The sequence below is a fragment of the Melospiza melodia genome, chromosome 2 (genome assembly GCF_035770615.1).
Source record: "Melospiza melodia melodia isolate bMelMel2 chromosome 2, bMelMel2.pri, whole genome shotgun sequence".
NCBI classification, from domain to species: Eukaryota; Metazoa; Chordata; class Aves; order Passeriformes; family Passerellidae; genus Melospiza; species Melospiza melodia.
Window position 1 is genome coordinate 135,161,506 of NC_086195.1, and position 27,019 is coordinate 135,188,524.

The window sequence follows — 27,019 nt, forward strand, 5'->3', positions numbered from 1 at the left end:
TATGATGGTATGGTGAGTTACAAAGACTTTTTGAAAGCTATTTTCTATGACCTGCCTGCCTGACCGTATTTTGCTCCTCATCAGTAAATTGCTCATTCAAGCAAGTCCACTTCATTTATTTCTTTAAACAATAGTTGGAGATGCTCATACAGAAAACTCTAGGCACCCACAGAGTTAACTAGGTCCAGAATTGTAAATTATGACCACCCAGCAGCAAAAAATCATATACAAATAATGAATCAACTCAGTCAGCCAATAAATCAAATCCATAAAAACTTACCCAAGGGTTCTACAACATACCACCAAGAATTCAGTATAGCTGTACACACATATATTCTTATTCTGAGACCATATTTTATATACCTATGTGTGTTGTGTATATGTGTGTAAATTTCTGCATGTATAAATCCATACCCATCTGTCTGTGTTATGAAATATTTTTATATATGTGGGTGATTCATTTACTTTTCACAGAAATGTGGTATGAAATATGAGACAGAATGAAGCCATAAGAGAAATGCTTGGGGAGTCCAAATATAAATGTGAGTGACATTTTCTTTTAACTTTCTTTCAGTTTCCAGTTTATTTCTATTTAATAAATGAAATCTGCTCTGTTGCAAAATAAAAAAAAAAAATAATTTGAAAGCAAACAAATTAATAGGAAAAGCAAATTTAGACTGAAGAATGAAATACTGAATTCTTTTTGTATATCCAGGGTTTCTGCATATGTGTTATCACAAATTTCATATATTTTAGTCTTCTATAGTACAGCATACACCAAAACACATTTTCTTTCATTTTCTAAATTGAAAGTGGTGGGCATGTAATATAAACCTGCCAGACACTGCCTTTGATTTAAAAGTGTCCCATCTAATTATGAATAAGAGTACAACAGTCAAAGTACAAGGTGAGGCCCGGGAATTGTAATTAATAGTGCCACCAATGGTACATCCAAGTGAAATGGAGCTTTTATTTCTTAGTTAAGGAACACAGAGTTTGTTCATTTCCCTCTATCTGGTCTAGCATCCCAAAATATCCATATCACAACTCTCCACTGCAGGAGAGGCTGTCAGGCATGGAATGTCAGCAACAGAAGGCAGCTTTGCAGTTTGAACAAAGTTGAACAAAAAGGAGTACAAATGACTATCTATCTTAATTTTTATTTAAAAATTTGTATCTTGTTCCAAGCCTTGTGAATCCCATATATTCTTCCCTACCTATTACAGCATGCTTAAATATCAGACAGTAGACATCAAAATGTGTTTGGAGCAGGTCTTCAACAAAGACTGAAGTTTGTTCTTGTTTAACTTCAAAGTTCAGACAGACGAGTCTGTCCTGCTTTCCGTTCCATTCTCTGGAACCCCAGGAAGGTACATGCTGCCTCCTCCAGATCAAACACACAAAAAATTCTATTTGAAAGTAGTCTGAAACATTCTTTCAAGTGGCCTTCCTGTGCTGTAAATCTGTCATGACAAAGTGCAAGTCAATTGTTCCCCGCTACCCTACAGACCAACAAAACAGCCTTGCAATACTGACAGGCAGCCTAAAGGAAGGTGCAAAATGCATAGGAAGATGGCTTTATGTAAAAAGAAGGTATTTAAGGTAGGTAAAATAACAATAGATTCAAGCTGCTGCTTCTGGCACCCCTGCCAATCTCATACATCAAAGGCAGAATCAGATTCAAGTCCCTTCATAAGATTCCTTTTCCCACATTTCTGGCCTCATTATTAATGGCTGTAACTACAAGAAGGTGGATATCTACAAAGGTTTAAGGGTTACCTGTGTCCTGAATTGCTTGGTGAATTCAGAGGCAGCTGACAGTTATTCAGCCATTGGCATTATCACAAGACACCAAATATCACAATTATTTCATGTGTTTGATGCTTCACCCAACGAGACAGTAGAAACAGCCAAGCTATATGCAGAATTCCATAAATCAAGATCAGAAAAGAAAAATCCATGCCTCAGCATATGTGATTTTCAGAAGTTTGAAACTGCAACAAGTCCAAATTAACTTTCTATAAACATTTGGCTTTTGTTAATCACAAAGAAGATTTAATTCAGAGGAAGATTTACTTCACAATAATCCGTATTGGCTCCCATTAGTAAGAACTAAATTCTGAGCAGACAGCTATGTTTACATTGCAATATTTGAACCAGTGAAATACTTCTCTCAAATGCTTTCACAGCTACAGTGCAAAACATTTTCTATGCAATTTTCTTCCTGTCTTATTCTAAACCAAGATTAAAATCTTACAACAAAAGCATGTTGCTACCATCTTCATGGTCTTAAATCTGTTCTACAAAGATCACTAAAAAATATAAAAAAGAAGAAGCAAATACTTCATAAACTGTTTTTCAGTACTGTTTCTTCAGTAACTGTTTTGTTACTTATTAAGTACAGAAAACACACTAAATTCAACTATTGGACAACACTTAGGCACATTTTATGGGTCACTAAAATTATATCTAGAACTATGAATCTTTCTGCTCTATCCAAAGAAGGCCCTGCATGGGAATGATGAGTTTACAATGACAACTGTGAAATTTCTGTAAAACAGTAGATTTAACCCCATGCATAAATCTCCCCTGGATGCACTGGTGCACATACAGCTTTCACTACAATCAGTGATTGAAATCAGAAGTGAAAGTGAACTTGAACTGAACTCAAGGTCTGGTATGTCTTCATTTGTCTTCCCTTAAGCAAGCCAGAGGATTTGAAGTATCAGTTACACATGAATTTTCTTTTAAGCATCACCACTACTGTGTTATTTACACATCTCCAAGGATAAAATCTCAGACCAGTCAGGGTTAATTTTCCACACAAAATCTCTCAGCTTTTAATTACCTTACCTAAAGAATCACAAATGCAAAAAAGAAAAATAATACTAACAAACCACAAATTTTAAAACATATTGAAACAATCCTACCTGGCAACCATAAAAGAAACTACATAACCCAAATCTGCAGAGGAATTTAGCAGCCTGTTTCCCACTGTAAAGGAAAGACCAAGGTCACTCTGAGGGGCTGTGTTACAGTACCAAGGATGAAGACAAAGGCTCACTTACACCACCAGACCTGACTGCATGTGGCAGATCACACCTGCACCCTGCAGACAGCACCAGGGGTGGAGGGAGGAGAGTGCAACCAGGAATTTCCAAAGGGGCCCAGACTCTGCTGCTGATTCCAAGGGAATTTCAGTTCTGACTGTCATTGCAGGTATTGACAATATCGTCATGCTTTTCTAAGTCTGCAGCTAATGTTGGCAGGATGACAACATGGATTTAAGACAACTGTATATTGTGGGGTGTATTTCATCAATAGAAGATTTCCTACTTTCCCCAAAGAAAAGAGCAGCTGCGCGGAGCACAAGTTTTCAATGGCAGAGTCCTAAAGTTCAATATCAAACTTAGAAGGATGGGTAGGTAAAATTTCACCAAGACTTGTAATCTGATGAAAGACATTTCTCAGAGTGCAGATCTCTCACAGCCATTGTGCTAAAATACAGGGGTTTTCAAGGTTCTTATGGAGGGTCTTCTAAAGGGAACTGTTCTGACAGGTCTCAAGTTATCAAGATTTTTGAAGTAGAAGTTTGTAGGTCTTCTACCATGAGCACCCACAAGGAAATGAAAGGCCTTCAACATGCAAAACCAAGGATCTCCTAGACTTACAAGTCCAATTGTGAAGCAGCAACAAAATCCTCACAGTTTGAGAGGAGGGACTAGAAATGAATTATTCACATTTTTCTCCTGGCTGGTCTGTGCAGCAGGTCATTATTTTCATCTGTGGCCTCAGTCACTCCGTGACCTTTCTGAGATGCAGCAGTTTTGGCTGAGACTCCCACTTGTCTGGGAGAGCAGGCACATCCCCTGTGAGCCTGGCTGCCCACTGCTGGCTCCTCACTCCAGGGATGCAAATCTCAGCTCCCGGATCCTTCCCGTGACCGCTGCACTTCCTGCACTAAATTGCCTGTGAAAGCTTTCCTCCCTGGAGCTGGCACGGCCGCCTCCCAGGGGAGTGGGGATTTGCTCAGCTCCTCTGGGGCTAAACCTGAGCTCTTTATGGCAGAGAACACGCACTGAGAACCAAACTAAGCAAATAAAATTAGTCACAGGTGACTAAAGTGCAGCAGATTCTTTCGTACATGTCCAAATTTGTATTTTGACAGTTTTAAATTTTGAGACGGAGTGGACTTCTCATTCAAAACATTTTCTGTAAAAACTTTATAATCAAGTTAATTCCCAAAGAAGTTTTGGCCCTGCCAACTAAACACTACAAATACACAAGTATTTTGCAAAAGTAGCCTTAAAAAAATATAAAATGTTTTCTAACGTACCTAAAATCCTACTGATTTTCTGTCTTTTGCAATGGAAATGAGATCACACTTCAAAAGAAGGATATAAACCCATGTTAAATTTCTATTGCATTTATCTCTGAGTAAGCCTAAGTTCAGTAGAACTCTTTTATAGTAAATGCTGGACATAAAAAAGTTGTGAAAACATTAAACTTTCCCATCATTTGTCAAAAAGAGGAGCATATGCACTGCAATGCTGATTTTCCATGAACAGTTAAACACAAAAGTCATACATTATTCTGCCACATTTCACTCTTCCATCACTGTTCACTACAGCTCTCGTGACTGCAGCACATGCAAATCATAAATCACAGATTTCCTTGTATTTTTTGTGGTTTGCACACAAGCCTTGTGTTACAGGAATGAGGCAAAAACCTGCAGTCATAGGCAGCCACAAGCAAATCTTGAGTGTAACTTTCATTATTTCTGAAGGACTGCTGAAAATCCACTGGGCTAGACTCTACAGAAATCCCTTTGCTTGGAGGATGCTAAAATTAAACTCACAAAGAACAAGGAGCAGAATGTATGCACAGAGAGGCAAAGAGCAAATCCCCCAATTTCCCCAGCTCACAGAGCAGCCCAGAATTATCATTTTTGTGCTCAACTTTAGATCCTCCAGAGAAACTCCACAGGCAGGGAATGACCTGCGCATCTTGGTCCGTCCACAAACGTTTTTTGTTGCCACAGGCTTAACAACACAAGGCTGATCTTCAGCAACACACAGTGAGCCACAGGAGCTACTTGGAGCTTCATTTACTCGTGAAATAAGCCAGCCCAGGTTGCAACCAAGCAGAACAAAGCATACACTGCTCCCATATCCATCCTTTAGCTGTGACACCCCTGAGTGCTGCTGTTCCTGCACACTGACAATGTGCTGCCCTCTGCTTGGGCTCTTCCCACCCAGCCCTGTGCCTCTGGAGCAGCAAACCCTCATTGCTGAGTGCATAAATGGAAGTGAGAAGCCAGAGAGAAGGAAGAGAGTGAAGCCCAAAAAGCGGTGCTGGGGGCTGCCCCAGCTATTCAGGCGGGCTCTGGAGCCCTGCTGGGATAATTGCTTCCTGCACAGCAGCTCCTTGCTATTCTTCCCAGATGCCACAGTGGGTTTAAACTTCTGGCACAATTCTTGTTGGAGTTAAAAGGTTATTGTAAACTGCACCAATGGAAAAGGCTGAGAGGGAAATGTGGCTGCAAGGGAGGGAGAAACTGTTCTGGACACTGAAATTACTAGCTGCTCAGCTTTTCACATTTGTATGTACAAAGCAAAGTAGCTGGCCAGGTTCTGTATGGAAATCAGTCTCCTGTTTGCTGATGTTTGCTGTTAATGGAACAGGCTTGTAAAAACGGCAGAGAAATTGAAATTACTCTGCACTTTATTTTCCTGTTTCATCTTGTGACTGTGTGCACATCTCCTTTAGAATTAGTACTCTCCTATCATAAATGAGAAGCTTTGACAGCTTCTGTATGAGCAGTGTAAAAAGAACATAATGAATAAAAAAAGTAATCTTTACAGAAAACTAGAAGTGTTACTTGGTCAGATTTCAGTTCACTTGGTACAAATTACCTTTTTATGACAGTGACAAGAAGTTAAAAACTGGATATGCCCTCCCACAGCATACTCTTCCCCAAAACCACAGAAAAAGCCCACACTGTGTTTCCAATACATAAAAATACAAATACTGAGTCTGAAGTAAACACTTCACTTTTAAAGGCATTACTGTTTCTTTACCAGCTACTTAGCATGAGAAACAAAAAAACCAAACAAACAGTTATAATTTTGCATTTAACACATATCTATCTCACATTCTGGCTCAATTTTTCAAAAGTAGATGGCAAAATTTAGGAGTCCATGGCTGCTGGAGAAGGTGTGTGGTACTCAGCATTTCTGCTTGTCAGATGGACATACAGACATGTCCAGGTAGTTGAATTTGCAATTGCACTTTCCAGACCTGGTCCTGAGTGCTGACCACCAAAAGGAGCTGACTGCGGCCCCTGGCACGCAATGCACCAGTGCCACCACGGCCCATGGGGACAATTTAAAAATGAGAGCTGCCCTCCACAGAAGGTCTGAACTCACCACTCCTGAGGCACTCTCTGACTCCAATCAGTGCCCCAAACATGCAAAAATATTTAGAGGGAAAATGTTTTAGAGGGGCATTTCTTTGTGTTGTAAAGACAATGATGCAAAAAACACACACTAAAGAGTGCCAGAGAAAGTTGACCCATGTGAACAGACAAGGAAGACATTGATAACATCCATGCAAACAAGCGACCTTATCAATAAGCTTCCCTAGGCTTCTTGTCTGCTTTTCTAACACAAACATTAACAGGATCAACTCATACTTGAATACATAAGCAAATTACAGTATGTCACATGAGCACCCTGATGTCTGCACCAAGGTATAAGCTTACGGAAGAGTTTGTGGACAATAAAAAATCATCCTTGTTTATCATAGAGGACACAGATCCACTGTTTGCACTTATTTATACCCAGAAAAGCTAAATAATTGATATTTGCCACTCTTGCAAAATGATTCTTTATAGAAGTCTCACATTGTGGTTTTCAAACACTTAATAAGCATTCAGAATTAAGGAGGAAGAATCTAAGAATTCTCAAGTATGATAAATATAAAAAGAAACATTCAGTGAATCTAATAAATCATCAAATGTGCTTTGTATTTTTCATTGTACTATTAGTGACTATCCTTCATGTGTTTGAACCAGACTTTTTCTTAGACAGCCACATTATTGACTTTGGAAGACAAAAGAAAGCAAATTTCTTCTGAAAGTGGAAGTCAATCATGGCCAGAGAAGCAATAATTTCTGAGAATGTTTGATAAAGAGTGAATAAACATGTTCTGATAACTGTCTTCTCCTTTCCACCAGTTCCATCTGTTTTTGCACGTTTGACCAAAGTGCCATAAAATCATAAACAGTTTTGTCATTTGATGAGATTCACTTTCAGTGGATTGCAATTAAATATTGCACATTTTTCCAGACCTAAAGTTTGGCAAGAAATGTTTGGTAAAATATAACATGAATAGTTTTACTATATGTCAGAAGAATGCTTAAATATTCTTAAGTTTCTGAAAACAGGAATTCTGGACAAGCCTACTAGATTGAAAATTTCGTTCAAGATCTGGCAGGCCTAAAGCACAAATGTTGTATTACAGATATTATTACTGGCACTTGCAAGCATACATGCCAAGAACAATCTGATATGCAGACCATTCTATGCATGGAATATTAAAATAATAAAATATTAAAATATTTGCTGTATTTAGAGTTGCCTTTAATAATGCATTAGATTTGGATCTTGGCTCATCTTGCAAAGTAATTTCATATCAGGACTGCCTGGAAAGTTACCACAAAGGTATTACTTTATGATCCTTTAGTTTATGATCAGTTTATGAACTTTTCAACAAATGCTTGGGAGAAATTCACCTTGAGGCAGAGGACTGGGCCTGACACACTTGTAGCCCAACCAGCAACTCTATCCCTGAGACAAAAACCAAAGCAGGAAGAGGGATTTAATGAGATGCACACTTCTGTGAGGAGCAAAAGAACTTAAGTTCTTTAAATGTGGACTTGGAAGAAAGAAGGTATACATAAAGGATTCCACTGGAAAGGAATTTTTTGTGCCAAATTAGTCAGGTAGGCACATAGATATCAGAGTGGCTTCCAGTGTTTCTTTTTCTGTACAATCATGTAGTTAAATGAACAATACTTTGCCTTTTCAGAACCCTCTTTCATGAAACTCCTCTTCAAACAATCCCAAAGGGCAAAACCATTGGGTCACACCTAACTGGAGTTAGCACAATTGTTATAACTATTAAAAGTTTTCAGACAAGTCTAAGAGAAGGAAAATTACATACATCTGACTTAGATGATTGATTTAAGGCTTGCTACCTAAAAGAATCTGTTCCAAGCATTAATGGAGAGCACAAAAAAGGATGCAACCCTGTCCTAGCATCATCTCAACTCTCACAGCTGAATGGAAACTGGACAGAGATAACTTTGTATATAATTTGAATGCTGCAAATTGCTACCTAGGCATAATGTTTCTAGACTTATTTTAAAGATTGCATTTTGTAGCAGGTAAGAAGCAAAGAATACAAAGGTAAAAAACTAGTGTACTATGGGCTGCTCAGGGTTAAAAATAATCTCCTCCAAAAGCAGAAACAAAAAATCCTTTCACATTCTCCACAGCACCTGAACAAATACATCATCTTTACCTTATAAAACTTGTCAACACTGGTAGTATCAATTCTCCAATGAGAATTTGCTGAAGGCCTTCAAAACAATGTTCAGAGAGAGAATTAATCGATTCTGCTATCTCTTGGTTTCATTATTTGATGAACACAAAACTGATGGCCATTAACAGCATCCAGAAGTAGGTGTGGCCAATCAAATGTGTTTTATCAGAGGACAATCTTGTGGGGAAAAAAATGAACTCTGCTAGGAGCACATTTAGAATCACAGAATTGTTAAAGTTGGAGAAGATCTTCAAGATCAGTAAGTCCAACTGATAATGTACAATATATTAAAATAATATTGTAACACAACTTGGAAAATCTGTGTCAACAGGCTTCTCTTACAAAAGAGTCCTCTTGGCTGGTTATCAATGCCACAGACAAGTATTTGTAGATACCATTTACTGGATTAACAAAACAAATCCCATTCTAATTATCATCAGCTTATTATCCAACATGATACCTTGCTAAGAGAATTCCAAATAAATAAAGGGTCCTTAACCTGTCAGTAAGTAGAACTTATCCCACAGAACCAATATTTAATGCTGACATTTTGTCTGTTACCACAGGCTTATTTGCACTGTGCAGCAGGTATGAATGTGTCTATTTTCAAATTTAAATAGAAAATGCTTCTTCATCTTTTTATTTTTGTTTGTAGTCCTTATTATTAAAATAGGTTGCTGTTTTAATAAAAGCAGAGATAAATCTAGAATTTTTAAAATTTCATGTCTATTTTAACACAAAATTAGGAAGAAACACGATTTACTCTCAAAAATCAACAAGACATAGTCCTGTGAAAAAGAAATGAGGAGCTGAGACTTCAGTTTAAGTTGTGTGCAACAGTGTGGGTTGATAAAGGCTCGAAAAGCCCAGGTATCCCTAACATCAGAAGCTGTAATGATGTGCTAACCTTGGTGACAGGCAGAAGAGAAGGGTCAAGGGTTCAGCTGGCATCCCTGGGGGGCTCCTTCAAGGTGAATCTGAGACTCATTTTCAGGGCAGCACAATAAAACTGACACTGCACTCTGAGAAATGTACATGCTACAAAGATGAAGAACTGCCTTTTTCTTGAACTTGCTATTCATAGCAGTAGAAAAAATGGTCTTTGTTGAGATGGTTAAAGGAGGGAGAACAGAGTTCACTACCACATGAGATAGTAAAAGATAACATTTTTAAAGATCACATCTCTTTTTGAGTTGGAAATAATTACCACAGCAGGCTTGCAATTTAATTTATTCTGGTTGCTCCAGCTACTATAAATTTTGTGTATTTTAGAAATTATTTCCCATGTCCTACTTAAAAGGTTCAGATTGCTAAAGTTAAGGTTCCTCCTCCCATTGAAAAACCCATTACATCTACCTATCTTTATTAACCTCAAGAATAACAGATACAGCAGATGACCTCTTACAACACCAAGATGACCTCTTACAATACCAAAGCCTTAGATTATCAGTGACAAAAGCAGAGTAATAAGTGTCACCACCAGTCAGGTAATTTCTAATATTTAAAAAATGGCAATGCAAAGGATACAGGCAAAACAGAGGAATCTTTTTAGCAGAAAGTCTCATTGGAACAAAAACTGAGAATCAACATGCAATATGTCCAAAAAGCTGGAATACCTTAAGTACCTTAAGGACAAACAAGCCAATAAAAAGTGAAGCAGTAACATTAGCAACAAAAGTGTGAAGAATGTCAACTCATTTAGCACTTCAAAAAGAAGCCTCTTCTCTTGCTATAAATTCTACTATATACTTCCCTGGAAAGTATTAGTCTCAGGAAATACAGTGGTAAAACTCACACTGATTTCAGTAACGCCAGAATTCCACCCTAGGAGTTCAGGATGTGTGCAAAGCCTATTTTAGTGAAACATGCTAACCACGCAGATTTCCCAGGAGTTATAATCATGCAAAGTACCTTCTCTGTAGACATTCCTAAATTATTACAAACCCCCAAGATCCTTGAATACAAGGAACAATAATCTCAAAACCACTGTAATGCTTCAGCATATAGTTAAATGATAGAGATGTTTTCTTTATAATCACAGAAAATCTCTAAGTTATTGTAGCTGGGCTAGATCCTGCAAGTGTTATAGAATCACAAACACCTGGAGTAGAGCATGGCCTGAATATGAAAGTGAGGATATGATTCTACTGTTTTGTCTAACAATAAGAGCCTATTTATGATTTAGGATGCAATAACACTTCACACTTTGCAAAGTGGCACAACACAGCTTTGTTGCAAGCGTCAGGCTGCTTTACATGTATGAATGAATTCAGGTCCACAACTCATGAAATGCTGAATAAGAAGAACTGAACAACTTCAAGGCTTGCCCAAAATCACACAGGAAGATTGCAGCAGCAATCTGCTCTGCTTAGCGTGCAGACTCTCTTCCTCAAGGCCATCTTTCATTTACTGCACAGTAATTTTCTCTGTAGGAAAATGTTTTGCAGCACACTTCTAGAAATCACACTGCAATGACTGTACAGTCTCATGGCAAAACAGATCTTCTGTGATTGTACTCTATTCTAGTGTGCAGGTCTGCTAGAGAGCACAAACACTCATTTCTGGAATACCTGCAATGCACCATGAAATTACTTCAGTCTGGTACCTGCAGCTTCTGTGGTAACACTTTACCCTGAATGAGCAGTTTTATTTTTTTTTTTCCTTCTCAATTTTCATTAGGTCTTACTCCAAGAGAAATGCTCAAACTGAACACCACTGCTCAAAGAAGTCCTAAGAGACAAATGATTTCAAAATGAATGGGGAGAGCAAGATGTGCAGAGCTTGAAATGTGAGGTGTGCCGGAGTTTACTCTGAGCCATCATGCCAACATCTTTCACTTTCAAAAATCTGACATTCTGAATGGCACAGACACTCTGGAATACAATCATGCAAAACTTACAGCTAAGAGATCTTGATTCATCGTCCTTTTGTTCAGGAAACCAAATATTTAATATTTTGTGAGGGAGGATAAATTACTCAAGCAGAGATATCTCTATGGCTAGTTTCAAAATTCAGTATTCCATGTGGCAGTAGAACAAGGAAAGCTTTTTCACTTTCTCTTGCTTTTTTTAAACAGCATTATTTTCCATGCCAAATTTTTGGGGTTTATTTACTCTCAAATTGACTCACTTTTACCCCTCTTCTCTCAGTGTAATTTATTCTCCCCTGTGCAGCCAGAACCAGGAGGCCAAGCAGAGGCAAGCAGACAACTGACAATAGCAGCAGACAGAGGCAAGAGCAAAGCTGCTGAGTGAGGAAAAACAAGATGAATATAAATAGATCCAAGTGTAACTAACCACCCACACTTTAAACAAAGGAACAATCTCCATGTGACCATGTGCCAAAGAGATTCTTGTTAGATAATGATTGTTAAGAAGGAAAAAAAAAATCAATTAATTGCTCAGTGCAGCATGAATATGAACAAGAATTATCCTACAGCTAGATTAAGAAAGAAAGCAAATTTGTTTTTTTTCTTTTCCATTTTAAGGAGGACAACCTCTTGCAGGCAGACTTGGCCCTGGATAATACTACATAGGAGTCTGGAATAACACCCTGCAATGTGTGTGTGAATCCCTCACTCCTGCACGTGGTGAATATCTGAACTTGGCAGTAAGTAATTGTGAGTATATTATTACCTGGAGAGAGAGAAGTACTCTGTTGGGTTGAGGAAACCCAAGAACTGAGAAATTATTATTTTTGAAGTGCTGTGATTTGGACTAGACTTTTCATATAACCAGAAGCATCACAGGAAACTCAGTAAGGCAAAACTATCCAAACAAAGTGAAATAAGCAAAAGTGAAGTTGACAGAACTTTCAAAAAGTAGACCAAAAAATCAAAGGAAACCAAACAAGAAGCTCTAATCACTTACAGCTGTTCAAGGCTCCAAAAACGGGCACTGTTCTTCTCTACTATTTTTATTCTACATTTTTCTTTTGATTATGAGAACATAATATGTGCAAACTCAGCACACAGATTGTTGAGGTTTTATTACACATGCTTTTAGAGTTAGTGTCATTTTTACTTTACAGAAGTAATTCCTAAAATAAGCATGATACACAATAAAGTCTCAGTTAGCAGTTATCCGATATTTAGATTTTAAGTGACAACATGTGGCTGCTGTGGTGTGCAAGCAAGTAGGAATATCCAAAATGCCAAGTACAATCAAATTTATAAGGTCCACTGGAGACTTTCAAGAACAAAAATGTACCTATTTTTTTCTCTCTCCCATCCCCCAAAATGGAGAGGGTTTCAGTGTTTGGAAAACAGCAAACACAGTGAGGAGCTGGGTTCCTTCACTTCACTGTACAGACTGGCCACAAATAATACATTGATTTCTGCAGGGTATCTGTATATTAAAACATGCTTTACAAATGGAAATATTCATGTATAAGAGCATAAAATAAACCTAAATATAGTAAAAAAAAAAAAGAAAAAAAACAGGCTGACAGGTCCAGGAGGCTGCATGAAAGAACCTTGGAAGGCAGAAAATTGGTTTTGCACATTTGACCTGTAGGGACCTTAAGTCCCATGTCCAATGGAATCTACTCCACACACTTTTTCTGCCTGTACACAGGTTGCCCAATTCCCACTGTGAGTCCTAATGTTCAGTGTGTCAGACTCATAAAAGCCTAATTTTTTTCAATTTCACTTTCCCACCCATTGTTTTTGTTCCTGAGGAGGAATGAGGGAAGGCGCAGCACGCACAAAGGGGCTGGGGAAAACAGCGTTTCCAGAAATGGGTTTTTGATTTAGAGGAGCAAACCCACACTCTACATTTAAGACTTCTCTGCAGCTGATGGAGGGAGGGGAAGGGAAGAATTAGCTTTCTAAGCCCAGTCTTCATCTTTATTGTCTGTAATATAAGCAAAGGCTCCTTTCCTGACTGCTTAGAAAAACTAACCAAACAAAAATGTTTCTTTTTCATTAGCAGAATAAAATGAATGAAGAAATAATTTCCCTCCCACATCCTTTTTTCATCTCTCTTATTCATCCAAAAAAACCCCAACAACGAGGCTGTCAGCCAAACAAAACAAAGAATTTACTTTCTCAGCATAATAAATCACCTTTGTTCTAACTATCCAAATCATAAAGTCCTACACACCCTGGATAGCTCCTCAAGTAACCTAGTCTGAGATAACAACCACCTGGCTTTTTATTATTTTTTAGGGAGAAGCTTCCCAGACACTATTTCTATAATTTCACATGGTCCCAGAGGTTCAAAACTCTCAATAAGCCATTTTAACATGAAAATCCAGATAGTCTAATATCTAGGCCTGTAAACATCCCAAAACTCAGAGATCTAACACATACTCTATTTGCTGCAGGCATTTATTTTCTTTTACTATCTAGGTCATCAGTTCATGACTAGGGACAAAAGAAATCCATAGAGAATTTTCACTCAATGAGAAGTTTTCAAATTCCTCTAAGTCCACAGAGTATCTGCAAAAGAGCCCCATTCTTTTTTGCTTCACTTTCACAATGGAAAGCTGAAATCGGTCTAAAATAAAGCTGACCGTAGAAAAATACGCCCTTATTTCACATTATAGAAATACTTCTCATTACTGCTGGGTGAAACAATACTGAGAAACCATAGTTATGCATGTCTAATGCTGAACTTTTTAAGTGTTAAGAAGACAAAAATAGCTGGAGCAAAGGACATCACTGATGCAAAAGAAAATTTTTCAAAGTTGTGAAAAAACCAAAAGGAACAGATAGTCTAGATAGTCTTACAGCTCTGGGGTCAAATATGATCAGCAATAACTGGTTTTAAAATGCCAGCAGATGAATGACCATAGGGAGCCTTTTAATCTAACACTGAATTATGATGATTTTTAATTCCAGTACTTTTGGTTAGTGTAAACACCATCCATAAATCTGATAACCTCACACAGTGGATGACACTACTACCAACGCTGCCCTTGGGAACACAGGAGGTCAGTTTGGTCCCAAATGCAAAATCTAGTCACTGTGACAGCCAGCACAAGCCAACAGACCCTGGTGTTCTCCTCAGCCCACAGATGTTTGACACTGGGCCACCTTTTGCCCTGCATCATGATGCTCCTTCCCTTTTCCCTGATTCCAGAGACCATCACTACCGTTTGGAGACATCTGCTGGGAAGACATATCACATCAAGTGTCATGGTTTACCCTATGCAGCACAGAAGATTCAGGGTTAAAAATGAGCCATTTAAACTAATTAAAACAATGCTGGGTATTGGGCATGACCTGAACACCTGAGACTGGTTGGCTTTTTCATCACCATTTTCTTACAGCAAATGGAGAAAGCACCTCAAAGAAGCATTTGGGACAGATGATACGTCCAGAGGACAAGGTTGGTGAGGGAGTTGGAGCACAAGTCCTACAAGGAATAACTGAGTGAGCTGGGGGTGTTTAGCCTGGAGAAAAGGAGACTCAGAGGTGACCTTATCACTCTCTACAGCTCCCTGAAAGGAGGCTGTAGTCAGGTGGGGTTGGTCTCTTTCTCCAGGCAGCAACTGACAGAACGAGGGGACACAGTCTCAAGCTGCACCAAGGGAAATTTAGATTGGATATTAGGGAAAAGTTTTTTATGGAAAGAGTGATGAAGGAATTGAAGAGTGATGAGGAATTGTGTGCCTGCAGAGGTGGGTGGAGTTAACATCCCTGCATATGTTCAAAAACAGAGTGGATGCAGCGCTCAGTGCCATGGTTTAGCTGAGGTGTTGGGGCATGGGTTGGACTCGATGATCTTCAAGGTCTCTTCCAACCTGGTGATTCTGTGATTCTGAAAGAGCTGCAAAGCAGGGCACATCCGCATGGGCATTTCCAGGCGGTTTGCCTTGGTCTGGCACATGGATGGAGACACCAAGCTCCTTCTGCCCGCAGTGCCGGCGCACTCGAGCCCGTCTCACAGCACGGCTCATTAGCCTGGGCTCGGCACCACCTGAACCACTGCCAGATGGCTGCCACAGCCAGCCCACAGCCCACATCTGCCCCACAACATCTGCACAGCCACGCTCCTCCCAATGGCAAACCCGAAACACGGGCTGCTAGGGGAGAGCCTTGTAAATAGGTCAGGATTTCCAATCCACACCAACGCGTGGAATTTGAGCCCTCGCTTTTGGCAGCTGTGGTCAGGGCTGCAGACTGCTTGTGGATGTGTTAGAGATGAGAAGTTTTGTTTCAAAGGGCTAAGTCTGAAAAATGAAGTGAGGATGGTCAGACTCCAAGTAGGATGGAAGAAGAGAAAGAGGAAAATAGATACAGAAATAAAAGTCTGTGTGATATTTTAGCCCAGGCTATTAATCAGAATTTCTACAACCTTCCAAGGTGAGTGTGGTCCTCTGCAGAGGTAATGTTTTTTACAGCTCAGCCAAAACCCTGACAAGCAACACATAAAACAATGTGACAAATGATAATCAAAGACTAATGGACCACTGAAAAGAGTAGCAGAAGATACCCTGAGAAACCTTTGTCTTAACAGAGAGTGGTTGTGCAGATGTGGAAACATGAGTGGTTTCGACACGGCAGGGGAAGAGGCAGGCATGCAGAGAGAAGTGAGGGCAAAAATGGGAAAGGTGCCCTCATGATAAGGTAGGAGACAGCACAAGCACTTGGCACGGAAAGGAAGGGAGAGGTGATCCAGAAGAAACATCTTTAAAGATTTCTGGAATGTGGAGAGCAAAAAGATTTCAGCAGGAGCAACAAGGACCCTGAAACAGAGCTTTAAGTGTGAGCACAGAACAAGAGTGTCACATTTTGGAAAAAACAAGGAGAAGAAACAGAAGGATTTAGAGGAATTCTCACTATCCTCTGGGACAGCTGTGTGGTTACAAATTGTTTTTCACAATTTTTTACATTTTTTTTCCCTCTTGGGGTGCCAAGTTAACTCACAGCAGCTCCAGCTGCGTCGCCTGTGGAAATAATATTAAGAGCAGAAGAAATATAAATCATTAACAAAAACTACTCTTGATCCTTGAGGAAGCCACCATTGTAGGGATCAGGAGATGAAGTAAAATGAGAGGTAGAGTGGGAAGCCAAAGCTCCCAGGGAGTAAGAAAAAAGGACTTGGAAGAAAGGAAATTGCTGAGAGGCAGCACATATTGGGAATCAGAACAAAAAATACACGTCTCTTTCTAACCCTCTCGGGGCCTATAGGAAATTGCTTCTTGCCCTTTAATCTGCCCCAAAAAAGAAAAACAATTAAAATGAAATAAACCCTGAACTGTAAGTCCTTGCTCCCTGCCTTCCCCTCACCCCCATTGCTTGGAGTGCCATGCACCCAGGCCACGATCTCTCATGCAGCTCTGCACAGCAGACACAACATTGCCATTAGAATTACAGCCTTTACAGGGGTGTGCATTCTTTTGCTGTGTATCTAAAATACCTAATTTGGGGAAATGAAGGTGTTAAGAGATTAATGATCAATAAATCAATGAAAAAGAGAGGAGGCCTGAAAAAAAAAAAAACAAAAACAAAAACAAAGAGAAATGGAGAAGAAAGAAATAAGAATAAACATCTTGAATTAATTTGGAGTGGCAATGCAACAGTATGGTTTCTGTCAGGAGCAGTGCTGTAGTAATGGGTTAAGACTGTTACTCCACACAAAATGCCCCAACAAATTCAATCTTTTTTTTTTTAATTTCTCTTGATTCACGTCTGCATTGCAATTTTTCCCTGCAATTTAACTTTAGAAAGAAAAACCTCTTCCTAAAGAGAGAATTAATTTCTGGTCTTTCCACTGTTCCCTCCAATACTAACAACACTTTCTCTTTTCCTTTTTAACTGACAGTCCTAGCAATTTCTTCCACTTCCTTTTTTCTCATGATCAAGGTCACGTTGGGATCCACCTATGTAGTTTTAAACTTGCCAAAGCACGATGAGGCAGTGACTGGTCCCACCAAGAAGGAATGAAAGCAGCTCTCTTTGACAATTCATTAACAAAAAAATTGGGGCAAGCACATGAAGCATCTTCCTGTGGAAGGTACCATTAAGGAGGTTGTCCTGTCACAACAGAAGATCAGAAGGCTTTGTTTTCACATTTTGAAAAACATTTTCATCACACACTCATGTAAAAATAGCATTGTGTAAGATCCAATAAATGCTGCACAATTGTGATGTGCTATTTAAGGGCTGGGAAAGGAGATGGGAATTGAAAATTTAAGTTGCAACTCATTTAAAATAAGAGTGTAAGTCATTCAAAACTGTTGATGTCACAAGACAGCCACACAAAAAAGGAATGAAAACCTGTATGCATTATTCATCTTCTAACTTTGATCTTTAAAGCTAAGAAACTTGAACAAGGAAAGATAAATGGCTTTTCAAGCTTTTTCTTTTAAAAATCAAATGAGGATGATTCAGGATAAATGAGAGATAAGAGTTAATACGAAAGAGGGGGAAATTGCAATCACAGTGCTGCATGGAAGTTTCAATGCAAAGGCTTTGCTTTTTGTGTTCAATTACAAAGGATTTCTTTCTTAGGTACCAGCATCCTTTTTCATGTATATGTAAAAGATTTTACCTATTAAAATTTCATGTTCAGTATGCATAGCTTTTTTCTTCTCCTACCTATACCATGACTCGATGTGAACAATTAGGAGGCTTTCTAAAGCAGGGGCTACCAGTGAGCATGGGGCAGGAACAGACTCAGCTGTGAAATCCTGACCTCCAAACCTGGCTCAAGCATCAGCTTGGTCTGGAGCTTATGCAAGATATGTACAACTTCTCCGACTGGGAAAGCACTGATAATTACAGGCATTCTGACTGCATCCTGATTTCACTGAGCTTAGTCAATTATGCAGGCATTGCTGCTAAAACATAAGACAAATTGATAGATCCAAAAGCACACGGAGGTTGTCCTGGAAGAGCCACAAAACCCTCTTTGAACGCTCTGCGCTCCCGAGAGTTTGTAATTATTGCCAGTTTTTGCCTAAAGACACGCTCAAAGGCCCCACCATCTTGGCTAGATTCCTGATGTCAGCATCTTACAGAGAGACAGCTGCATTTGGGATTCACAGAGCAGACAGAGCAGCAACACAGCTCCTCGAGGGAGGCTCTGAGCAAGCCTGACACAGGCAGGCACTGCCACAGCCATCACAAATCACAGCTCACCAGCCATTTCCAGCTACAGCAAGGCCTGGGAAGAATGCCTTGGCTTCACAGCATGCTGCAGGAGGGTTTGCTTATCTGAGCTTCCAAATTGTTACCTCCACACAAGCAGATATCACTAATCAGGTGACAGAGCCAAGACAGGCTGGGTGGATGCAAGCACAGGTTGTGAGATGGAGGAAATGGCTGGGGAATGAGGTGAAAATTTGGTGGGATGTGTGTTAGGAAGGCAGTGAGAACACCATTTGGAAAGTAGTGGGACATTTCTGGGGTACAGCAGGAAGGGTGCAGGGTGAGAAGAGAGTGAATGGAGGCACACTGAATTCACAGGCTGACAAGCAACCAACACTGACTGTGATTACTGAGAGTGTCTGAGCAAGTCATTGCTAATGGCACTCGCAGCCACTGACACTCTGCCAACTTCATCCAGACAAAATACATTTGGAAAGGCCAAACCCAGTGATTACAGCAGTCAGCAGAAACTCCACTGATTGCACTTCCTCCCCAGCCTGAGGGAATGCAAACTCACAGCTTTTGGCACCAAGGTGACACACGTGGCCATGTCCTAATGATGCTGTGCTGCCATGCAAAAGAGATGGCTAGACTGATGGGGCTGGGAGCAGGGCTGTTCCTGGGGAGGATACCTGGCAGCCTGGAGCCCTGGCCTAGATCCTTGCTCCAAGCAATGGGTGGGTCTATGAACTTCACCAGTGCCAAATGTGTGAACAGCAAGAAGGGCTGGAAACAGAACCAGGAACTTCCACACCCTGCTGCGCTCCCTTTTCTCTCTCTCATGGACAACACCTTGCACCTTCCTTCTCCACCAAGTCTCTGCTCCAAGAGGAGTGTCCCACAGCCTCTCCTAGTGCAGATGGATCATGCAAGAAACTGGAAAAATATATTTGAGCTTTACACTGCTTGCAGTGAGAAATTAGAGCTATTCACTGCACTGAGCTGAGGCACTCTTTATTACAGGAGCGATTCCTGCTTCCACATTAGGAATTAGCTAGGTGAGAAAAATTACCTAGGTGAGCATGGAATCATACTAGTTCTTCTCTGTCCTCACGATACCTTTAGCTTAATTTATTGAATTAGAAAACAGTTAAGTGTCTGCTTCTCAGGCAAGACTGCTCCAGCTTCATTTGTAATATCTGGAGAGGGATTAGACACGTCAAGCATTTGCTGTCATACCACGGTGTATGGAACACACATGAGGAAAATCACATTGACCCTCAATGCACTCAGAAAATATAGACAACACACTCAAGAGTAGGGAGAAAAAATACTTTGGTGATGATTCTTCATCAGGGGCACCCAGCAGACGTTTGTGCACTGAACAGCCTACACCAAGTCTCTAAAACTGGGCACCACTGGGAGAGCTGTGCTCAAATCAAATTTGTGCTTCTATAAACCCCTTCACAGATAGCTCTGCCCTCACCCTTAACTTTCATTTCCTATTTGTTCCATTCCCTAGTTTATAACCTAAAATACATATACAGTTTTTTCTCTTCATAGCACATTTATTTGCCCCACAAATGGACCAAAAATATGAAAAGACTGATTTTTATTATCTCACCTACATAAACGCATTGATTTCCTTAACTCTACCCAGGACAAAATAATATTTTCTTTTTATTGCATTCCTGAGGAAGCAATGCCTTAACTTAGATCTTATTTATCTACATCTTTTGCTTCAATCTCTCAGTCAGGAACAGAGCTTCCAGCTCTGTTTTTCTGGCATTAGCACTCATTCTGAAAAGTCCAGATTTCTGACTCATAAATGACACTGTCATTGGAGAGGAAAAAAAATGCTTCCATATATTAAAAATAAGTTTGTTCCATGGAGATACCATCTCCTTAAAGAAAAGTATAGATACGAATCAAAAAAGATGTCAAGCATCATGCCTTATTCAGAATAAGTACAGTCTTAATGTTTATTTTAAATCTCTTGCCAGAAAGGAAAGCATTAATACAACGTGCTTCATGCAGCCTTTGACACTTACAGAACTCTTAAAATTGTAATGAGCCAAAGATCAACAAACCTATAAGAATGAAAACAACTGGAAATGCTTTAGAAGTGGAGCCACTCAAGCTTTTCCATTAATTAAATGCCCACTGGTATTACATATGCATTGAACACCAAGACATATAGGTTGACATTTCCTGATCTGCTAATTTCATGGCTTAAAAAGAGGAAAGTCACACTTGTACTATGGAAATTTACTGCCATTGAGTCAATCAAAATTTTGTCACCACATGAAGGTAGGTGATCATTTTAAAAACAGACAATTATAAAGAAAAAAAAAAAAAAAAAAAGAAACCTGTCACTTAAACTCTGTAATTTCATCCTTATTTCAGCTTTTGTACTCTTCTAGGTTTTTTTTTTATTCCTGTTGCCAAACTGAAATAGAAATGCCTTTAAGGAGATAAATGAACAGAAATGGAATTATTCTAAGTCAGGTTTCACAATTAGCATTTCATTCCCATCTGCCCTTCAATAAGTTGTCCATTCCAGGTCCCAGTCCCCACTCCCCTCCCAGCCACTAGCAAGATCATACAGATGGTTACTGCAAAGCTGTAAAGAGGTACATCTGAATGCATATTTACCCACTTGGCAAGACCCTGCTACAGCTGTGAGAGGATGCAAATCTGCATTACAATGCTGCTTCAGGCTCTCTGGCCTGTGTCAGGGAGCCCCCACAGTATCAATAGTGCTGCCAGGCACATATGACACTGGGCTGTGGCAGCTCTGTTAATTTACACCTCTGGAGACAAACCCTCATTTGGGCACCTGAAACAAGTGTGAATCTACACCTACATCAAAACTCACTTTCGTTTGTTTGTTTCTGGGAGACGACTTTGATAACAAACAATAACTCTGCCAGATGACATTGGTGAAGGAATAGTGTGTGGGTGAGCATTTGATACAAACACCAGAAAATAAAACCAAACTGAGGGGCTTTATTTCATCCTAAGAAAAGCTTAGGTGACACTGCCAGTCAGTGACAGCTACCCTTGTTCTGGGTATGTCTTTGTTCTGGCAGCTGGAACAGTTTTCATCTCTAACAAAAGAAATGTACTTAATAGGCAACACCTGAAAATCTCCTGCAAGAATAAACTACAGCAATAAAAAATGCAAGTTTAGAAAGCTCTTCCTGGAGGAAAAAAGAACAGCATAGGTAGCACTGGAATCTTCTCTTTATCTCAGGTCAACTGACTTGTCACGGTTGGAAGGAGATTTGAAAAGGAAATTGCAAGTTCTTAGCAAGTATGATTGGAGGAATACAGTTAATAGCCAACAATCAGTTTGGGTTGGGAAGGGTACTTAAAAATTTAAATGTATGCATACGCCACAACTGCAGAATGCCTGGGCTTTGTGTTTGTAAAAAATAAATGGAATAACAGGCAATTTCAATCTCCAACCAAAATGGTAATTTTATACTTAGGTTGCTGGGGTCTGAGAGTACTTCCATTAAACATTTCCCTCAATTTGATGTGATTGAGGCATGTTAAAGGTATGTGCCTCTAATCCTGCTTTACATTAGAAATCCTTCCAGTACCAACAGGACAGTGTGTGCTTTCAGATGATACAGTTTCTCTCATGTGCAAAGATATTTCTCCTATCACCACATTGGCAGCAAATAAATGATTTTTGAACCCCATTTCTCACTGCCATTTCTGCAAGACATTTAGGCTCATCAGCTCACTGTTTCAAAAGGATAGTTTTGTGATTTGAGAAGCTGCTTTATCCATACTCTGGAATAGTCATGCACTGTATTCAGCAAGTTACAGATACAAATGAGTATGACAACACCTCTAATAAAAAAACAGATTTATGTAAGATGGTGGGATAAGCCATTATCTCTCTAAAGAAATGTGTCTATATCCCCAAACCCTTTTAATCCTTTCTAACACAACACACAACTTTCCTGCATGTGCTATTTTCAGCAGAATTACAAAAGAGACTACTTGTAGTTTCTCTTTCCAACCAAAGGCAGATATTACAGACTGCAAAAATTTGTAGGTGGATGAAAGGTATGGAAATTATAGGACAGTGATGAGTACAACGAATTTCATTTCCACAAGCTTCTAATTCTTCTAAGGAAGAGAAGAATATAGGTTTTGCATAGGCCTCTTTAACAAACAAATGCATACCCTGCAATGAAGTGCTAGGAGATGAGAGGTTACATTCCAAGCTAAATGCAAACTAGCCCTTGCCTGTGAAGCAAGGAGAGGACACGTCCTGGAAAGGACAGCACAGCCAGAGATGCCCACAGGCTCAAGAGACAAGAAATTAATTTGGATTAGTTGATTCTTGTGTTGTTTGGATAAAAAAAAAATTTATACTTACTGTAATTCTCTCATCTTTGTCATCCAGAGGGGTCCCATCTTTCTTCCATGATATAGTTGGCTCTGGGTGACCTCTTGGGGGCTGGCACTCCATCACTGCAGGTTCCCCCACAGCTACCATGACATCTGAGGGGTTTTGTCTGAAGTCATCCCGTAGAACTGAAAGAATAAAAGCAATGAAGCAAAAAATTACTCAATAATATGCTAACAGTGGAGCAAAGTGTTTTGTATTGGCCTTTAATGGTGCCTGTTGCCACTGTATTTCACATTAACAAACAGATCAGTTAATCAACAAATTGTACCCATCCCTGAATTTAGGGCAAAAATCAATGAATTAAATAAAATTCCCAGTTCTTTGATGACGTTACAAATCACTAAACATTTGCCCAGCCTTAGCCAAACTCATCTTTGCAATTTGGCTTGTGTCTTTTTAAAGAAAAAATATTAAAAACCTTTCCTGATCTCTGGTAGCTGTCACTTAGCCTAAACCAGGACCACATCCTTTATTTAGAAGTCGATTTTGCACCTTTTGTCGATTACCACCTTTGCACCCAAAGAAACATTTTTATTGTAGCTTCATTATCAGAATTTGTTCTTTTTCATCATTTAGCCCAGCCTAGGCCTAGGAAGCTCTAATTTCCTCCAGTCATCCACTATGGATTTCATCAATAGCTGTGTGATTATTTTTCTTTCTGGGAAAGTACAGACATCATTCTGTGCTCACCAGACCACTACACAGGGACACGGTTTAAAGGAATAATGGCATTTCTAAGCCTTGCCAAGTAAGTGGCATTAGGCTTAATCTAAAAATAAATAACTCAAATGATAACAAATAGAACATTCTAGTCCCCTCCACTGCTGCTCCTCCATCCACACTGAACAAAGGGTAGGGTACTGGAAAAGCACACCGCACCCAAAGGACTCTCAGGATTTTTACAGAGCTGCATGTCACTCCTGCTACCTGCAACAATCTTGTGTCAACAGTAAATAATGCCAAGAAGCTGCAGCAAAAAAACCCACAAAATATATATCCTACAAGCCATGGACCCCAGATACATGGACATTGACTAGTGAACAGGGATTTGCTTGTTAGTGCTGCTTCAAGGGGAAGTGAGATTCATTGTCAGCTGAGAAGGAATGTGGCTGTTCCTACAAATGGGCATGTACAGGGCTACCACGGAGCCATCCCTCTCTGTAAGGCCTTTCATGCTCTAAAGTGCTCTGAGGGCAAGTGGGTCACCTGCTTTGGGACAGAGGGATATACACCTTCCTCATACCTGCTTTTATTGTAACGTAATACACAACTGGGAAAGTTCCACACGGATACACAAGTACAGGCAGGAATGAAAAACAATAAATAAAGAATACTTTGCCACTTTTCTAGCTAAATGACATAAATTCCAAAAATAACAAAGAATATTTGTGTGTCAAAAAGACTTAGATATAGTACAGATCTCACCAAACATTTGAATTTACTAATCCCCTTCCACACTGAAGCACTCACATTTCTAATATTTCTGAATTTACTGAAATTTCTGGATGCCCTGGAAACAGGACACAGTGATGCTCTGAAAGAGCATAGTCAAGGATTAAATGTCTCTATCACATTAACAATACAAACTAATAGAACAGAATTATAGGACTTAAAGAAGATCTTATAGAATAATTTAGATTAGAAGGAGCCCCTGGAGGTCATCAAGTCTACAACAAGAATATGCTTTTGAATGACCATGTTCTCTTGGACAATTAGGTCTCTTCAACAGACCTAGTGTAAAGAGTTTATTTAAAAAAAACCAAAAAACAAGAACAAACCAACACAACAAATAAAATGTACCTATTTATTACTGTACAAAAGCCTGAGAAAACATGCTGCATCTAAGATCAAAGTATTTATCTTCCTAAAAGCCAAGACTCATGGATATTTTCCTTCTACGAACTTGGGGAAAATTGAAAATATTTTCAGGTATAACATCATGTTTTTAAAAAGGGGAATGATGTAATTTTCTGTTATTCAGAAAGGTAAGTCAAAAGACCAATCCTTTAAACTCCCTTCTGCTTTCAACAAAACTTTATTAGGTTCAACCCACATTCTCTTACATCTTCCTTACCATATTCCCTTATATATTGATGCACCAAAATTGCACTTCAAATTAATTTTTGGTCATGGAAGTGTTAAAACATTACTCATGTACACTGAAAATGTAACATATTCTTGTTCCACTTATACTGAATTTGGTGTTAACAGCCAAAGACAATTTCTTGTGTTCCCAAGAAACCCTCAAGCCATCCAGACACATGGATCACTATAAATCATGCAGTGCAAATGGATAGCTGGACACTGCAGCTATTGAAGTCCAAGAATTTTTTCTACTGAATACTTTAGAGACATAATCTGGCTTGGAGCCACTGATCATATTATTACTTTTTTTGGTTTTCTTCCCACTTCTTCAAATTAAAGAACATTAAAGAAGACACAGAAATAGCCCTAAGTTACAAACCCCTCCCTCCCATAGATCCAGTTCCCAGAGTCAACAGCACATGAAAGTGCAGAAGAGTTTATTTGCTATGCCACAGTTCTATTGCAACACAAAAAGAGGTGCTTTGACCATGAGTAAGAAGCTTCTTATTACTGCTGAAGATTGTATCACTTGGATAAATTTAAGAGACATATAAAAAGAAGCAGCCTGAAGTTTAAAAAAATTAAATCAAGTGATCTTAATAAAGCATAAGTGCTTTTCAAGTCTGAAAGACCTCATAACCTAAGAGAAAGGACTATTAGATAGCACCTCAGATGGCTTTAGCACCTTTGAAGCAACAAAGAAGTCCAGTACTTACATAATAAAACCAAATTACTTCTGTAATTTCTACACTCCTTAGTCTTATAATAGCTTGACAAGCAAAGTACCTTGCCTGCAAACCAAGACCTTTCACAAATTAACCAGTTCTAAATAGAATGCCTAGGAGCACATCAAAGGTCCAGGCCACAGATACTTCAAAACAAGTATTTTTTTCCTCATTTTCTATGAATTATTTTGGCTCTAACATCACATAATGAAATACTAACAAAATATAATCCATTAGAGATTACTCCACAGATAGTCATCGTAATTATTTTTGCAGCTGTAAAGCAGATACATGCTTTGTTTTGTTTGCCTCAGGCCCTGGCAATCTTGCGTGAAGTTATAAATCTAAAATTTTCATCCCTTACTGAAAAAAAACCTATTTTTTTCTTTCCTGTTTTTCATAGCCAAGGCTTACTGTAAATTGAGAAAACATTTCCTTTTTAATTTATATTAGAAGTATACTTTGTAATCCATGACAGTGAATGCTTTTTGTTACTTAATGGTGAAATTTCACCTCTTTCTACATATATGCAGCTAGAATTAAAAAACGACATTTTAAGAAGATATTTGATTTTTTTTTTTTTTTTAAGAATCTTCATAGATATAACATTCTCCTCCCCATTTCTGCCAGACCTTGGTTAAGGTTTTCTAGCATTTCCCCTGATATTCTCTGAAATCCAATGAAGGATGATTGCAATCATCATCACAGCACAGCTGGGACAAGTCCATGATCTTGCTGTGTGAATTTGCTGAACTACTCAGGTTCAAAAGCAACTTTTGTAGCTCCACTTGAAAGTCAACTGCTCACACACCTACTTCATATGGTGTACTCTTCAATCCACTAAAGAGTTTTACTTTCCACAGAGAATCTTTCTCAGGGAAGAAGGGAATTGGTAACCACTTGAGGATAAATTTTTACTGATAAGCAACATACATTTTTATTGATAAGCAGAGATGGCACCAAAACAGTACTCTGTAAAATGCAGCACTCTGTGCTTTTTCTTCTTAAGTTCTTTGTTGCCTTCTATGAAAAAGAGTAGGGAGACACTATAGGGTGAAATGGGAGGAAGACAGGCAGGATTTTTTTGCCTATATAAACTGTGGGTAATTCAGAAAGGTTACTGTTGCATTT

At 39.1% G+C, this 27,019-nt stretch overlaps 1 protein-coding gene across 5 annotated transcripts in view; it reads right to left on the reverse strand.

Moving 5' to 3' along the window:
- The window catches only part of ROBO1 (roundabout guidance receptor 1), a 684,128-nt gene that overhangs the window by 91,899 nt on the left and 565,210 nt on the right, over nucleotides 1-27,019 (reverse strand). For all 5 annotated transcript variants that reach the window (XM_063150061.1, XM_063150060.1, XM_063150063.1 and 2 more), the window contains one exon: nucleotides 23,046-23,203. In XM_063150061.1, the coding sequence (XP_063006131.1) occupies nucleotides 23,046-23,203 (158 nt within the window). The remainder of the gene's footprint in view (nucleotides 1-23,045; nucleotides 23,204-27,019) is intronic.